Here is a 16,673-nt window from a genome sequence, read left to right on the forward strand (position 1 = left end):
ACACCATGCAAAAGGAAGAAAAGTTTCATGATGGAGTTTAGAATGAGAAGTCAAGTGTTCTTAACCAACTACGGCCAAGCAGACTTACTCTTCCAAATGCTTTCAAATAAATCATCATATAGAGCATCCCCCAGGCCTGCTGTGGGTTCCTCTGTGGTGCTGACATGAGTGCGAGGCACTGGAGTCGTAGGTCCTCATCTCTGCAGTAAGGCCTCCTGCTTCTGACGCCAGGCTTCAGAGAGCTGCAACTGCACTTCCGTCACTGACACACAATACATCACCCAACTCCATGACCGACATTTCCAACTGAGTCCTCTCTCCTCCTAATTTCAGCATCCTAAACTAGGAGAATTCGTCATCAGATGAATCATGAGAGTGGCCACGCCCAACTCCTTACTATGGAAGTATAAAGGCTAACTTCCCCTCAGCTCCCTGCTTCTACCTCTGCTCTTCTCCAGGTGGCACTGTGGTTACAGATGCCCGTGCGTTGCAACCGGTCTAGCTTCCGGGTGAATTCTGTTTCTGTTTCAGCTCAGGTCCTCAGGCTTGCATGACAAGCACTTTTACACACTGAGCCTTTTCCCCAGGCCTGGGTAGTCCTACTCACCCAAAGCAAAATATGATCCCTATATTAAACGTTCTTGTTTGTTTGTTTACTTTTGTTTTTTTAGTTGGTTTGTTTTTCAACACAGGGTTTCCTGTGTGTAGCCCTAGATGTCCTGGAACTTACTCTGTAGACCAGGCTAGCTTTGAACTCAACAAAGATCTATCTGCCCCTGCCTCTGGAGTGCTGGGATTAAAAGTGTGCACCACCACCACCCACTGTGTTAAACATTCTTAGAGAACCAAAAATCATTCTTTATAATACACATTAATTTGAGGTCATTAATAATTACACATTTGTGTGTAATTATGGTATCATGTGTCTGAGATGTACTTAGTGTTTATATGTATCTTAAAATTCGTTTTGACAGCCAATCCACCAGACAATGGCATGATGAGGGAAGCCCTATAGATGTGAGTTGGTCATGAGGCAGAGGCATCATAATAGAGACACCAGGCATGTTTCTGGCTCCTTTTGCCTTGTGAGATTATAGGGAGAAAATGCCATGAGGAAGCTGGCCCTCAACAAACATCTAATCTTCCAGCATCTTGATCTTGGATCTTGAAAATGGTAAGAAAAAATTTCTGCTACCTGTCATTCCATATTTTCTTATAACTGCCACTCTGAACTGAGACAATGTATAAATCTCCAATTAAATGATAGGCAATGGGGCTGGAGAGATGGCTCAATGGTTAAGAGAACATATATCTCTTGCTGAGGACTGTGGTTCAGTTCCCAGCACCCAAATTTGGGAAGTTCACAACTACCTGTAACTCCAGCTCCAGGTGATCCAATACCCTCTTCTGATCTCCACAGGTGCATTTGCATGCACGCACACGCACACACAATCCATTGATCTACACAAACATGTTACAGTCTACATAATTAAAAAATGAAGTATTTTTTAATGATCAACACAATGGAAAAGGGACCGTGCTTTTGTTGATAGTTTACTATCATTTACTCAGCGAGCTGCAGGGAACTGAATGATTGAGAGAACTCAATAAACGTGTTCACTCAATGAACAAAAGCACTTACGAAGTAGCACAGCAAACCGTTCGCTGTGCAAGCTTGAAGACCTGGGTTTGAATCCCCAACACCCACATAAATGATGATGTGAGAATGTACACACCTGAAATCCCAGGGCTCCCACCATGAGATGGTGGGCAGAAGCATGAGAATCCTCAGAAACCCACAGGTCAGCTTGCCTGGTATATGCAGTAATTAACAAGAAACCCTGTCTCAAAAAAGACAGAAATAACCGGCTTTTTAGAGTCCATTCCCTATGGTGCGATACCTTACTCAGCCTTGATCAGGGGAAGGGGCTTGGTCCTGCCCCAGTTCAAGGGAAGCCTGACCCCCTACGAGGAGTGGATGGAGGTGGTATGCGGGGGGGGGGGGGGGGAGTAGGGGAAGGGGGCAGGAGAAGGGGAGGAAGGGGGAATAGTGGTTGGTATGTAAAATAAAAAAATTTTAAATAAAAAAAAAGTGGGGGAAAAAAGACAGAAGGCAAAGGCAGACCCAAGTTGTTCTCTCACCTACACACACACACACACACACACACACACACACACACACACACACACATTGTGGTACATACATGCCTGCACACATAGGCACACACACACACACATGTTGTGGTACATACATGCCTGCACACATAGGCACACACACACACACACACACACATATATGAAAAAATTTAAGAAGTAAAATATTTCAGTGTTGAAAGACTTCCATGATAGCTTGTTAGTAATATTCAATTCTCCCTACTCATAGTGTTCAAAACTTGGGCTAGTCATTAATGTTTCCCTTCCTTTCTGTGTGAACATTCCGTCTGACCTTTCCTTGTCCTCATAGTTTTTTTCCTGCATTCGCTCTGTATTTACCCTGCCATAGTGCCGCAGCAAACGTCACACTTTCAATGATGAATTCCTATAATTGCAGCTCTACGGGCTTACAACGCTTCCCTTCACAGTTCACGCCACGTAGGATTAAACAATGAGAAGCCGAAGGAACTCGAAGTTCCTGAGTGCCTTACAAACCAGCTCCTTAACCTAATCATCTCAGTTCATTAAAATCTGCAATCAGCGAGCCCGTTTCATCTCTCAAACGCTGCGATATAAAACACCAGCGTTTGCGGGAGAAGTCTAATCACTCCTAATTAGCATAACTTAACGACTCCCAGCTCCTCTTTCTCAATTGACTCTCTTACTTCCTAGAACGTCCTCATACTGTTCTGACTGTAAAAGCTGCAGCTGATCTGCAAGAGAAGCCTCACTTGGCCCAAGCCATTTGTAACTTTCAAATGACAGAAAAATGGTAAGTGAAAATTATTTTGATTTTAATGTCCCACATCAGGATGACATAGATAGGACCAGGTGATATTCATTGCTCTGCAAGGTACCGGGAAACCATCTCTGTGTCTACTGGCACTGCTAATATTCTCCCCGATTCTTCCCCTGCTTTACTCCTAATTTTTAACCTACTTTCCAAATCTGGCCTCTAATTCTTTGTACTTTCTCCCCATCTTTTTAATCTAGACTTTGTCTTTTTCTGAGCACGGATTCTTACTAGGTCATTATTTTAGAGTATACCTCTTTGACTCTTCTACTTACTGAGTCACCAAAATTTGCTGTGAGGCCATGAATACTCATCGCTGCATGAATCATTTTGGTCCTTGTCTTAAAATCTTGTGCATCAGGGCTGTTCCGGAAGAACCTGGCTTTGGTTTCAGGCATTTATGGAAGGTTCAAGTGGCTCACAACTGCCTGTAACTCCAGTTCCAGGGGATCTGACGCCCTCTTCTGGCCTCTGCTAGCACCTGCACACAGATGGTGTGTATAAATTCACACAGGTGTACACACATACACATAAATAAAAAAATTAAAATATTCTCTACATCTATAAAGGATTTTTTTTGTTTGATTGTTTGTTTTGTTTTTGTTTTTTTTCAAGACAGGGTTTCTCTGTGTAACCCTGGCTGTCTTGGAACTCATTCTGTAGACCAGGATGGCCTCAAACTCACAGAGATATGCCTGCCTCTGCCTCCCGAGTGCCGGGATTAAAGGTGTGTGTTATCTATAAAGGAATTTTGGGAACGGTCTTCTGCATAAGAATTTCTCTGATAATCTAGGCATAGTGGTGTATTCCTTTAATCCTTTAATGGGAGTCAGAGGCTGGTGGATCTCTGTAAATTTGAGACCAGCCTGGTCTACATAGTGAGTTCCAGAACATCCAGAACTACATAGTGAGACTCTGTTCTGAAAACACACACACACACACACACACACACACACACACACACACACACGGAAAGAAAAGTAACTCTGATGGCTTTGTTCTGTATGTTATATACCTACATAATTAATATCTGAAACATGATACTTTTACCATAAAAACATACTAAAAAAAAAAACCAGATTGTAGAACTAAAGAGAAAATTGGGAGACTGTTGATTTAATTTCTTTGTTTTGCATATGTGAAGATGAAAACTATTGTTCTGAACCACACTACAGATGTGTGCCTTCTTCCCCAATGCACGAAAGCATGTGTAGAGTGGAGAACACATTTACACCCCGCTCTCATACCTGCCTCAGCTCAGTGCAGGTGACTGTGCAAGGCAACAGAAAGTCAACCCCTGTTTAGGATCTGAACCGGATAAATGAGAGGCATAAAGTCAAGAACATTACACAAATGCAGCATGTATTTAAAGTCATTGTTTTAGGCCATGGGTTGTAGCTCACTTGGTATAATGTTTGATTAATATGTATAAGGCCCTGGATTTGATAACTAGCAAAGCAACAAAATAAATTAACAAATAAATACATTGTTTTAAAACACGATATGGTAAGATAATGCTATTAATACATACTAATTCAGGGTAAGGGTCTCTTTGAGATTGTAAAGGAAGATAAAAAGTATAGAAAGGACATCAGAAAAAAAAATGGTATTCTTAACATGAGTGCTTGTGGGGATGCACTGAAGCAGGATTCCCTGAGCCTCATACATGTTTTACTAATGAAACTGTTTGGATAAGCTATAATATTCTTATAAAAAGTGCAAAGTAGTGTGTACAGCTAGAGGAAGTATCACAAAGTAAATAAGTCTTTGAACATAACAGTTTGGTCCAGATATACAATGAATTAAGTGTACTAGTAATTCAAAGCTTCCCTGTGCCCTTGTAGGCACAGTGAGGTTCATGCTCTGTTAACTTCCTGGGGACAGAATCTGTCACTGGGCACCTTTGCTGTCTTTTGTACAGCATTGTTTGTGGCAGTCCATCTTGTCATTACTTCTAGAGTTTGTTTATCCTCACTCCTGAATAACCAGTGATAAGGAGATTGCAAATGTGTATCCACTGTACTGTTGAGGAGCATGTGAGTTCTTCCCTGAGTTTGGCATCTGTAAATATGGCTGCAATCGATATTCCTGCTCATGCCTAAGTGCATAATTTCAAAGGAATACAACAGTGGAATTGTTGGTCCAGAAAGCAAACACATGTTTCAGTGTTTTGTAGAGTTTAGGAATGCTTTTCTGAAGTGGTTCTATCAATGCAGCTCTTACAGCTCCAAATTAGAGGTCTAATCACACACATCTCCCTAATACTTAGTAATACCAGTCTTTTCATTTTATCCATTCTAGTAAGAGTCTTAACCTGACTTTGTGAATATTTATCACAGCACTTTTTTTAAAAAAATACACAGGATACTTTAAAAGTAATGGTTACCCATATGCAGACTAAGGAGATTATAGTTTTATTATACATATATGTAACATATGTACATATGTAACAACAGTTTAGTAAAAAGAGTCCATGAACTGAAAGATAACAAGGAGTGATGGTACATGAGAAAATTTTGATTGAGAAAAAGGAAAGAAGAAATGATACAACTATATAATAATATCAAAAAATTAAAAATAATTAGTCAAAAATTAAAAGTTATCAGTAATTAAGACTTTGCCTTAAACTGAATGTATTCTATGGGGGAAACTTAAGATTTTACTATATAACATCATACTCTATAGAAGATTAATGAATAAATATGTGAAAGATAGATTATAGATGATAGAAAGATAGGTAGATACATACATACATACAAGATAGATATAAATAGATGATAGATAAATGGAAGATACATAGAAATGATAGATAGATAGATAGATAGATAGATAGATAGATAGATAGATAGATAGATAGATAGATAGATAGATAGAGACAGATGATACAAAGATAGATAGATGATAGAGAGATAGATGACAGATGATAGATATATGGTAGATAGATAGATAGACAGACAGACAGAAACTGGTATAAACACAGACATTATATTCATCAGAAGAGCGGATAATTTTAACAATTAAAAGTGGTAGCTCTCAATACAAATAATCTGATTTAGCTCTTAGAACTTCCACTGACAAACTGAATGATCTTGATATATAAGTTTGCCTTTGTTTCTCCATGTGTAGAATTTCAATAACAGCATTATTGTATCCCATAAAGTTTCCTGGTGATAAAATAAGCTAATACACAGAAAACAGTAATTACAGTACACAGTGCACTAAGCAGTAGACAGATATTAGTCTTTTCATTATTATGCCTAAGCCTATATGAGATCATTTACATACATCTACAGATGACTAAGCCATTGCCTAAACCTGTAAGAATCAGGCCTCTGTATCCTTTTTCTTCTTCCTTGTCTAGTTACTTGTCTAAGAAGAACACCTACGTTAAAAAATAAAGACAAGATAGTAACATCTAGAACATACAAAGAACTCAAAAACTAAATAATAAGAAGTCAAACAACCCAATCAATAAATGAGCAATGAAAGGAACAGACAGTTCTCAAAGGAGGCTACACAAATGGCCAAATACACATGAAAAACATCTTGAACACCTCCAGCCATCCAAGAAATGAAAACAACGTTGTGATTCTATCTCACCTTAATCAGAATGACAATAATTCAGAAAACAAAGAAAAGCATGTTAGTGAATATGTGAAGATAAGGGAACCTTTACACACTGAAGTTGTCAACTTAAATTAGTCCAGCCACTAGGGTTCTTAGAAAAACTGAAAACAGGTCTACTTCATGACACAGTTGCACTTCTCCTAGGTATATACCTTGAAGATTCCAAATCAGCCCATCAGAAAGACATCTATGTTTATTGCATCACTACTCATAGTAACTAAGTTAAGCAACAGAGGAATGAATAAAGAAAATGTGTTATATAAGCACAGCAGAATTTTTCAGTCATAATGAAGAATCAACATGTTGTCTGTAGGAAAATGGATGTAATGAAATTATCATCTTCAGTAAGTTCAATCATGTTTAGAATGGTAAATATCACACATTTTCCCTCATTTGTAGTTCCTAGACTTCATATAGATACATGACATGGAAGTAGAGCAGAAGCTGCCCATGGGAAAGGGAAAGAGAGAGAAAGGGGCATGTAGGGAGGGAAAACACTTGAAGTATATCAAATACTTGAATGAAAACATTCTTGTGAAACCCACCATCATATACAATGAGTACATTCCAATGTTCACCAACAGTAATAAAGACCTATAAGGACAGTTGTTTAAAGATTCCATTACATTTGTCAGGTTCATAATAAAGTTGTTGTTTTTTGTTTGGTTGGTTGGTTTTGGTTTTGGTTTTGATTTTGGTTTTTAGAGACAGGGTTTCTCTGTGTAGCTTTGTGCCTTTTCTGGAACTCACTCGGTAGACTAGGTTAGCCTCAAACTCACAAAGATCCACCTGCCTCTTCCTCCTGAGTGCTGGGATTAAAGACGTGTGCCACTACAGCCCGGCTCATAACAAAGTTTTAAAAATGTAAACCCATTAAAGACAATTTGCCTGAACTCCTGAACAAAAATAAAGAATATGAAACTTAGACACATTAACTACCCAGTGTGTGACTGTGTAGATACTTATTAAATACATATAAAGCCCATAGACCACCATAAGGAGTTCAGTTATTTGTCCAATAATCTTCTGTGTCCATAGTATGAATTAGAGGGCCCCAAAGGTCAGGGTCCCTAAGTCAGGATCAGAAGAATGACATATTTTCAAAACTTTTTGGAAAGAAAGTAAAGAGATAATATTAACTAAAATGTATTTAGCCGGGCAGTGGTGGAGCACGCCTTTAATCCCAGCACTTGGGAGGCAGAGCCAGGCAGATCTCTGTGAGTTCGAGGCCAGCCTGGGCTACCAAGTGAGTTCCAGGAAAAGGCGCAAAGCTACACAGAGAAACCCTGTCTCGAAAAACCAAAAAAAAAAAAAAATGTATTTAAATTTAATTACTAAAATGCAATCCTACCCTTGACCCTGTGGGAGATCCCAGCTGGATCAAGAACAGAGAGGAAGAACAAGGAATAGGAGACCATGGTAAATGAAGACCACATGAGAAAAGGAAGAAACAAAGTGCTAAAGAGGCCCACAGAAATCCACAAAGATACCCCCACAAAAGACTGCTGGCAATGGCCGAGAGACAGCCAGGACTGACCTACTCTGGTGATGGGATGGCCAAACACCCTAATAGTTGTGCCAGAAACCCCATCCAAGGACTGAGGATTCTGGATGCAGACATCCACGGCTAGGCCCCGGGTGGAGCGCCGCGAGTCTAATTAGTGAGAAAGAGGAGGGTTTATATGAGCGAGAATTGTTGAAACCAAGGTTGGATAAAGCACAGGGACAAATAGCCAAATGAATGGAAACACATGAACTATGAACCAAAGGCTGAGGGGCCCCCAACTGGATCAGGCCCTCTGAATAGGTGAGACAGTTGATTGGCTTGATCTGTTTGGGAGGCATCTAGGCAGTGGTACCAGGTCCTGGGCTCATTGCATGAGTTAGCTGTTTGAAACCTAGGTCTTTTTTTTTTTTTTTTTTTTTTTTTTTAAGACAGGGAATGTTTTATTTAAAACCCATCAGTGAGATGGACAGCTTGGGTCTATGACAAATCATTCACGTTTAAAGCATAAGTCAGTAACTGTATGAAAGCACACACTGCCACATACAAATTAACTGACCAGACCACAACTTTCTATGTCGGAACAGAATAAACTTCCCTGTAAAAGCAGCACCTTCATGACATTTAATTTAGTATTCTTCTCCTTCTTCCTCACCCTCTCCTTCAACAGAATCCACACCCACTTCCTCATAATCCTTCTCCAGGGCAGCCATGTCCTCACGGGCCTCAGAGAACTCCCCCTCCTCCATGCCCTCACCCACATACCAGTGCACAAAGGCACGCTTGGCGTACATCAGGTCAAACTTGTGATCTAGGCGAGCCCAGGCCTCAGCGATGGCTGTGGTGTTGCTCAGCATGCACACAGCCCTCTGGACCTTGGCCAGGTCCCCACCAGGTACCACGGTGGGAGGCTGGTAATTAATGCCAACCTTGAAGCCAGTGGGGCACCAGTCCACAAACTGGATGGTACGCTTGGTCTTGATGGTGGCAATGGCAGCATTGACATCTTTGGGGACCACATCACCGCGGTACAGCAGGCAGCAAGCCATGTATTTACCATGGCGAGGGTCGCATTTCACCATCTGGTTGGCTGGCTCAAAGCAGGCATTGGTGATCTCTGCTACAGAAAGCTGCTCGTGGTAGGCTTTCTCAGCGGAGATGACAGGGGCATAGGTGGCCAGAGGGAAGTGGATGCGAGGGTAGGGCACCAGGTTGGTCTGGAATTCTGTCAGGTCAACATTCAGGGCCCCATCAAATCTAAGGGAAGCAGTGATGGAAGACACAATTTGACCTATCAACCTATTTAGGTTAGTGTAGGTTGGGCGCTCAATGTCGAGGTTTCTACGACAGATGTCATAGATGGCCTCGTTGTCTACCATGAAGGCACAATCAGAGTGCTCCAGGGTGGTGTGGGTGGTGAGGATGGAATTGTAGGGCTCCACCACAGCAGTGGAAACCTGGGGGGCTGGGTAGATGGAGAACTCCAGCTTGGACTTCTTTCCGTAATCAACAGAGAGCCGCTCCATCAGCAGGGAGGTGAACCCAGAGCCAGTACCACCACCAAAGCTGTGGAAAACCAAGAAGCCCTGAAGACCCGTGCACTGGTCAGCCAGCTTGCGGATTCGGTCCAAGACAAGGTCAATGATCTCCTTGCCAATGGTGTAGTGGCCCCGGGCATAGTTATTGGCAGCATCCTCCTTGTCCGTGATGAGCTGCTCAGGGTGGAAGAGCTGGCGGTAGGTCCCAGTGCGAACTTCATCTATAACCGTGGGTTCCAGGTCTACGAACACGGCCCTGGGCACATGCTTGCCAGCGCCTGTCTCACTGAAGAAGGTGTTGAAGGAGTCATCTCCTCCCCCAATGGTCTTGTCACTGGGCATCTGGCCGTCAGGCAGGATGCCATGTTCCAGGCAGTAGAGTTCCCAGCAGGCATTGCCGATCTGGACACCAGCCTGGCCAACGTGGATGGAGATGCACTCACGCATGGTTGCTGCTTCGCGGCTGCCGGGAGGATGGCGGAGGCGAGGAGGAGGAGGAGGTGTTGCTTCTTACAGCGCGACTCTTAGGCGGTCGATGTAAGAGAACCTGAAACCTAGGTCTTATGCAGGGACACTTGGCTCAATCTGGGAGGAGGGGACTGGACCTGCCTGGACTGAGTCTATCAGGTAGATCTCAGTCCTCGGGGGAGACCTTGCTCTGTAGGAGGTGGGAATGGGGGGTGGGCTGGGGGGAAGGGGAGGGGGGCAGGAAGAGGGAGAACAAGGGAATCTGTGGCTGTTATGTAGAACTGAATAGTATTGTAAAATAAAATAAAATTTAAAAAAAATAACAAAAAATTGCAATCCTACCTATCTCAAGATATCAGATAAGTTATCAATTATTTTGTGTACATTAAAGTAAGTTTGTGGGGCTGAAGAGATGACTCAATGGTTAAGAGAACTTGCTGGTCTTACAGAGGATCCAGGTTTGATTCCCAGAACCTACATATATTAAGTGGCTCACAACCACCTACACTCCAGTTCTAGGGGATCCAGTGCCTGCCCTCTTCTGGCTTCTGAGGGTGCCTTCATTCACATGGTGCACATACAGAGGAGCAGACGCACACACACACATTTTAATTTGAAACTTAAAATCTTAAAAATAAGTTTATAATATCTTATCCAATTAGCAAGATGCTGTGTCAATCTTCGCTTAATACAAAAAACACATTCAAAAATGTAAGCTCCATATTTTCCAAAGAATAAACTCAATTCTTCAAAGCAATACTACATTCTTCCATACTTTATCTTAGTTGTTTGTATTTACTCTTAGTGGGACTTCAAGTGAAACCTCTTAGTAGGACCTCAAGTGTAACAGATTAAATGTAAAGATCATTGATTTTTATTCCTTTGATGTTCTTACATTTAAAATTGCTTTTCTAGAATGCATCTGTTTTATAGAGTGAAATTAAATTGACAAATATGAAAGTGAAACACAGCAAGGGTATTTGTATAGTTAGAATTCTTTTGGTATCAACTGGACCGTGAATCAATTAATAAGAACAAGTTTTATAGGACAACTTTGTCTATATTGAAGCATGAGTCACAAATAAACATAGCAGCACCACCCTAGCAACACAGATCTTAGTATTGAGATGAAGAAATTTCAGGGTTTTGTTCCCAGCATCCATGTCCTAGTAAGATACCCTCCATCTTTCTTCTCCAGCGCTGTCACTGTCTTGTTGAATCCACCCCTCCATGGAATTTATTGAGAACAAGCAGCCTCTTTCTATCCCAGCCAGTAGCAAAGATTCTGGTTTCTCAGAAGTACTCATGAGACCAGGGTGTGGTGCATGAGAAGCATTTCATTTGCTGTAACATTGACTAGATGGGCAATAAAGTTGCTACACCACTTACCGAGTCTTATTTTCCTCTCACATTTTTATTATAGCACTTTCCAAACCACTTTAAAGATTAACAGAATTATATTTACCTGAGCTCTTACTACCTCAGCTCTGAGTTGCTTTTATATGCTCTGAGAATTGTTGTATCGTAGAACTATCCACTTATGCACCCATTAATTGATCTTACTTGTTTGGGAGGTGCACCTGTGTGGGGACATACAAACGAACGTGTGGGTACAAGCACACAGAGGCCAGAGAGCAGTATCTAGTGTTGTTCCTCCAGAAATGTTCACTTTGCTTTCTGAGACAGGGTCTCCCACTAGTCTGGAGCTTGCCCATTAGGCTAGGCTGGCCAGCCATCGAGCACATATACACATGTGTGTACCTGTGTGAAGGCCAGATGTTGACACTGGGCGTCTTCCTCAACTGCTCTCCATCCTATTTTTTTTTTTTTTTTTAGAGACAAAGTCTCCTGTTGAACCTAAAGCCCACTGATTCAGCAAGGCAGCTGTTTAGTGAGCCGCGGGATTCTGCCTCTACCTCCCCAGTGTGGGATTATAGGCACATCCTCCTCTCATCTAATTATGTGGGTTCTAGGCATTTGAACTCAGATCTTCAGGGTTGCATTTTACCAAACGAGCTATTTCACAAGCCCCCGTTTCTCCAGTTAAAAAATGCATGGTCTGTAGGATATGCTAATCTTAAGTGTACTTCTTAGGAAATTGTAAGAAATGCACATAGCTGTCCAGCCCAAACCACGCTCCATCATCCCAGCAGGCCTCCTCCTGCCATTTCCCAGTTTCTAACCATTATACACAAAGGCGGCCACCATTCCAACATTTTCATCACAGATTAACTAGCCTAGCACAGAATTTCACATGAGTGGATCCGGGCACTAAGCATGCTGCCTTACATGTGAGGTGAATTCCTGTACATCACTGAACAGTATTCCATCTGAGTTATGTAATTCTGTTTGTGGACATTTCTTTTTTGTATCATATTTCATTTTTATAGTTTCAAGTCCTTTTAGCATAGAAGTTCTTTTCCCTTTTATTACACATGGATTCTTTTCTCATACATTGTATCCTGATTACAATTTCTCCTCCCTCTACAACTCCCAATTCATCCCCACCTCCTCTCTCATCTGGATTCATTCCCTTTCTGTCTCTCATTAGAAAAAGAACAAGTTTCTAAGAGATAATAACAAAATATAACAAAACAAATATAATAAGATAGAACAAAAACCATCATATCAAAGTTGGACAAGCCAAGCCAACAGAAAGATAAAAGAGCCCCAAGAGATGGCACAAGAATCAGAGATCCACTTGTTCACAGCCAGGAGTCCCATAAAAGTACTAAACTGAATGCTATAGTACATATGCAGAGGACCTGGTGCAGACCCATATAGGTCCTGCTTCACTCACTGAGTTCATGATCTTTGCTCAGTTGATTTAGAGGGCCTTGTTCTCCTGGTGTCCTCCATTCCCTGTCTCCCTGATCCTTCAGTCTCCTCTTCCATGGGGTTCCTTGAGCTCTGAGGGTAGGGATTTGATGGAGACATCATGTTTAGAACTGTGTGTTCCAAGGTCTCTCTCTTTCTCTGTAATATCTGGTTGTGGATCTTTGTTCCCATCTACTGCAGAAGGAAGTCTCTCTGATGATGTCTAAATAAGGCACTGATCGGTGAATATAACAGAATACCAGTAGGAGTTATTTTGTTACTTTTTTAAAGAACAGTAGTACTTGGTAGTATACTACTAGTAGTATATTACTAGTAGATACCCTAGGTCTTTGGGCTATCTAGTCTCTGGTTTTTGGTTGATCAAGCAGTGTCAGGTATTTCATTTCATAGAGTGGGCCTTAAGTCAGATCAGGTATCAGTTGGTCACTCCCACAAGGTTTGTATAACCATTACTCCAGCTTATTGGTCTTTATGTTTCTCTTTGTGTAGCCTGCAAGAGTACCTTTCTATGTCACAGACACTAGAACACGGGGAAGATTCTATGTAGTTCCAGCTTGGCCTTTCCATGGTTAATGAGTTGCATGGATGTTCTTTTCAGCAATGGAACCTGGCTGTCAGTTTGTGAAGACCAACCTATTGTTCTGGCAACAGCCTGGGGTTGTTTGGGGATTTCCATGGGGCCCTTTTGGCCAATAACTCAATTGGATGAAATCCAGTCCCTGTATTAGAAGCTTCATTTGATGACTGTTAGGGGTTCCATCTCCCTCATTGTTTGGAGACTTCATTAGGATTGCCGTCACATATTATAGGAAGTTTCCACTGCACTAGGTTTCCATAGCACCCCTCAGATCCCCTTCAGTTCTAGCTGTATCTCCCTCATTCCCTCCCTTAATCACACTTCTCCTCCTCTTACCACCGATCCTCCTGTTCCTGTCCCCATCTGCTCCCAGCCCACTCATAAAATCTATTCTATTTTCCTCTCCCAGGGAGATCCATGTGCCCCACCAGGTCCTTTCCTCTACGGATTGTAGCTTGGTTATCATTTATTTAACAGCTAATATCCAGATAAAAGCAAATACATACCATGTTTATGTTTCTGGGTCTGGGTAACCTCACCCAGGATAATTTTTTTTTATACTTCCATTCATTTATCTGCAAATTTCATGATGTCATTTTTAATAGCTGAGTAATCCTCTGTTGTGTAAATGTACCATATTTTCTTTATCCATCCCTCAGTTGAGGGATATCTAGGTTGTTTCTAGTATCTGGCTATTATGACTAGAGCAGCAATGCGTGAGTCCGAACAGCTCCCAGCTAGCCCTTTCACACTCTCATATTAGTCTTTTTTGTGGAAAAGCTTTAATTTCTTATGAGTATACCTATGTTAACTTTACTTTATGAAAAAGAGGTCTAGATGTCCCCAAAAAACTTTCCAAGGGCTGAGACCATTTTGTACTGTCATCTACAAGTGTGGTTGGCTTAGATGGCCCATGTCTTTACCACTTTGGTGTTAACACACGACCTTTATTATTTAAACTCAATAATAGCTTCGTTTAAATACACTGTATCACCTTTCCTAGAAAGCATCAAGAGACAGCTAAGTGGAAGTGCATTTGGGGTAAAGTAGGTAATTAAGACAGAGTGATATCAGCACATGCTGCAGTTTGTTAAGCGGTAAAATGGTTGCTCCTGGGTCCCCTAGATGTGAAATACTGAAAAGTCAGATTGTGGGTCCTCCCTCACATGCAGTTTGTTAAAGATTGGTTCTTTCTGATTCTCTATATCTCTAACATTTTGTTGAATTGATTTCAGAAAGTATATCTGTGTTATAGATACAAAGTTTCATGACTAGAAGCAGTCTTTATAATCTTATCTCCAGGGCCTGCTTTGGTGCCTGGAGGGCCGGAATCAGTGGGTAAGAGCATTATCTTTATAGTTACACATGATTATCTGTCAGATCATCCTAACTGTTTCTTCAATAGACCTTTCTTTTTGTGGAAAAAAAATGGTGAGTGCTCATCAGTTTGATTTGAAGTTTAAGAAATATGTGTGAAGTGTTTTACAGGATTTCAGATATGTAGTACATGTCACCAAGCATATTTTCTAATGATGTTTCCTACATGTAAGTATCACTGTGAGACATAAGTTGTTTTAACTTTTTGTGTCTTCTTTCGCTTTCTTTACTTATAGAATCGAATCCAACCTTGTAGCTTCAATTCTTGCTGCTGTCTGGCATCTCCTATGAATTCTATATTCCCCAAGGATTACTACCCGTTCACATTTAATCATAAAGCTCACCGTGTCTTCAAACTCGGTGTGTCTGAAATCAAATGCCCTTATTTCGTTCCTGCTGGAACTTCCACACACCCAAGCAGTTTGTGTAACACATTGCTGTTTTCCTTTCCTTCCCTCCTCTGTTCCAAATGCCAGGCTTCACATTCTGATCACTACACACCTACAGGATGTGTCTTTGGGATAGCATTCCAATGAGGTGCTTTGGCTCTACTCTCTCCCTATTTCATACATTTGTTACTAATCTCACTAAAGCATTTCCCCAGATCTTCAGAATCTTCCCATGGCTTTCCATTGTTTGCTGTAAATTCCGAACAACCCATCTAATATTGAAAATACCCTACCAAGAGTCCTGCTCAAGGCATGCAGTCTCATTTCTGTTGCCTTGACACTTACTCACTTGTGGCACACATCAGCAGCTATTGCCCACAGATGACCCATGACCCCGGAACTGCTTACATCAGCCCTTAGGTAGGAGTGTGTCATTTTTCATTTGAAGTCCACATTCTGTCTTATCCAAGTTCAAGATAAATGCCACAAATCATTCATGTCTCATTAACTGACCAACCTCATTTTTCACTTACCTGTGCATTGCTATATTTATATGCAAATAATCACACTTCTCAGTTCATACATTGTATTCGAGATTTTATGCAACTTATTAAGTGGTTAGTTTGGCCAGTGCAGTGAACCTGTGTGTTTCAGAATTAAATAGACAGAGGTTCTGGTTAGCACAACTATTTACAAATAATTAATCTTAAGGCAAGGCGTTAACCCCAGGCAAATTATCTGCAGAAGCTTGGATAAAACTAATCACATTTATATATTTTAAAGATTAATTATGCATATCAGTTCTGTACTGCAGAGTTGACAGGTATTTTTCAGCTTTCATATGTGCCGGCAAATTTCCCATGCTAATCTCATTTAGTGCTCATCAGGATTTTTCAAAATAGATTTAATGCCATTTAGCATCTGAAGAAGCAGAGACTCAAGTCAATCTGAAGTTTCAGGGCGACCACAGTCCTGTCACTCATGTTCCTAGTTGCACCGTGCCCTGGACATAGTAGATGCCTAATGAATTAAAACACTGAGCAAATAATTTTTTCCAAAAGAAAATTCCTGAATTTGGAGCAAATATAGATTAAGAAAGTAACTACATGAACAAGTCAATCATAATTAATGCTTTATGTTATATTTTTGTGGTGGGAATACAAGTCACAGAAACATACTAAAAGCGATTGCAAATATGGATGTGGTCTTGATAAGTGAGGAAGGAAATAAAAAATCATATCCTAGCTTGGACAAAGAGAAGTCAATATATCTTAGGTAAAATAATCCCAAACTCCTAGAAGGCGGTAATGACACAAAAGACCTGGAGAAAAGAACCGATGACAGATGATCTATGGGTTTGCACTACGATACAGAAATAGGAGGATGAAAGCAGAAACTAATGTAATTT

General features: G+C 41.0%; 1 protein-coding gene and 1 long non-coding RNA gene across 2 annotated transcripts in view; one reads left to right on the forward strand and one right to left on the reverse strand.

Moving 5' to 3' along the window:
• The first annotated feature begins 974 nt into the window (after nt 1–974).
• Nucleotides 975–16,673, forward strand: part of LOC143273728 (uncharacterized) — a 30,710-nt gene continuing 15,011 nt past the window's right edge. The window contains exons 1-2 of the long non-coding RNA XR_013051915.1: nt 975–1,174; nt 2,827–2,926. This is a non-coding gene — a long non-coding RNA (uncharacterized LOC143273728). The remainder of the gene's footprint in view (nt 1,175–2,826; nt 2,927–16,673) is intronic.
• Nucleotides 8,498–10,160, reverse strand: LOC102919867 (tubulin alpha-1A chain-like). The gene has a single exon (XM_076574042.1). It carries the CDS (start codon nt 10,061–10,063, stop codon nt 8,708–8,710), a length of 1,356 nt encoding a protein of 451 aa, XP_076430157.1. The 5' UTR covers nt 10,064–10,160; the 3' UTR covers nt 8,498–8,707.

The sequence above is a fragment of the Peromyscus maniculatus genome, chromosome 6, assembly GCF_049852395.1.
Source record: "Peromyscus maniculatus bairdii isolate BWxNUB_F1_BW_parent chromosome 6, HU_Pman_BW_mat_3.1, whole genome shotgun sequence".
Taxonomy (NCBI): Eukaryota; Metazoa; Chordata; class Mammalia; order Rodentia; family Cricetidae; genus Peromyscus; species Peromyscus maniculatus.

What these genes read in the sequence shown, in the direction of transcription:
- LOC102919867 (XM_076574042.1), bottom strand. Translation starts at nt 10,063, where the DNA reads ATGCGTGAGTGCATCTCCATCCACGTTGGCCAGGCTGGTGTCCAGATC.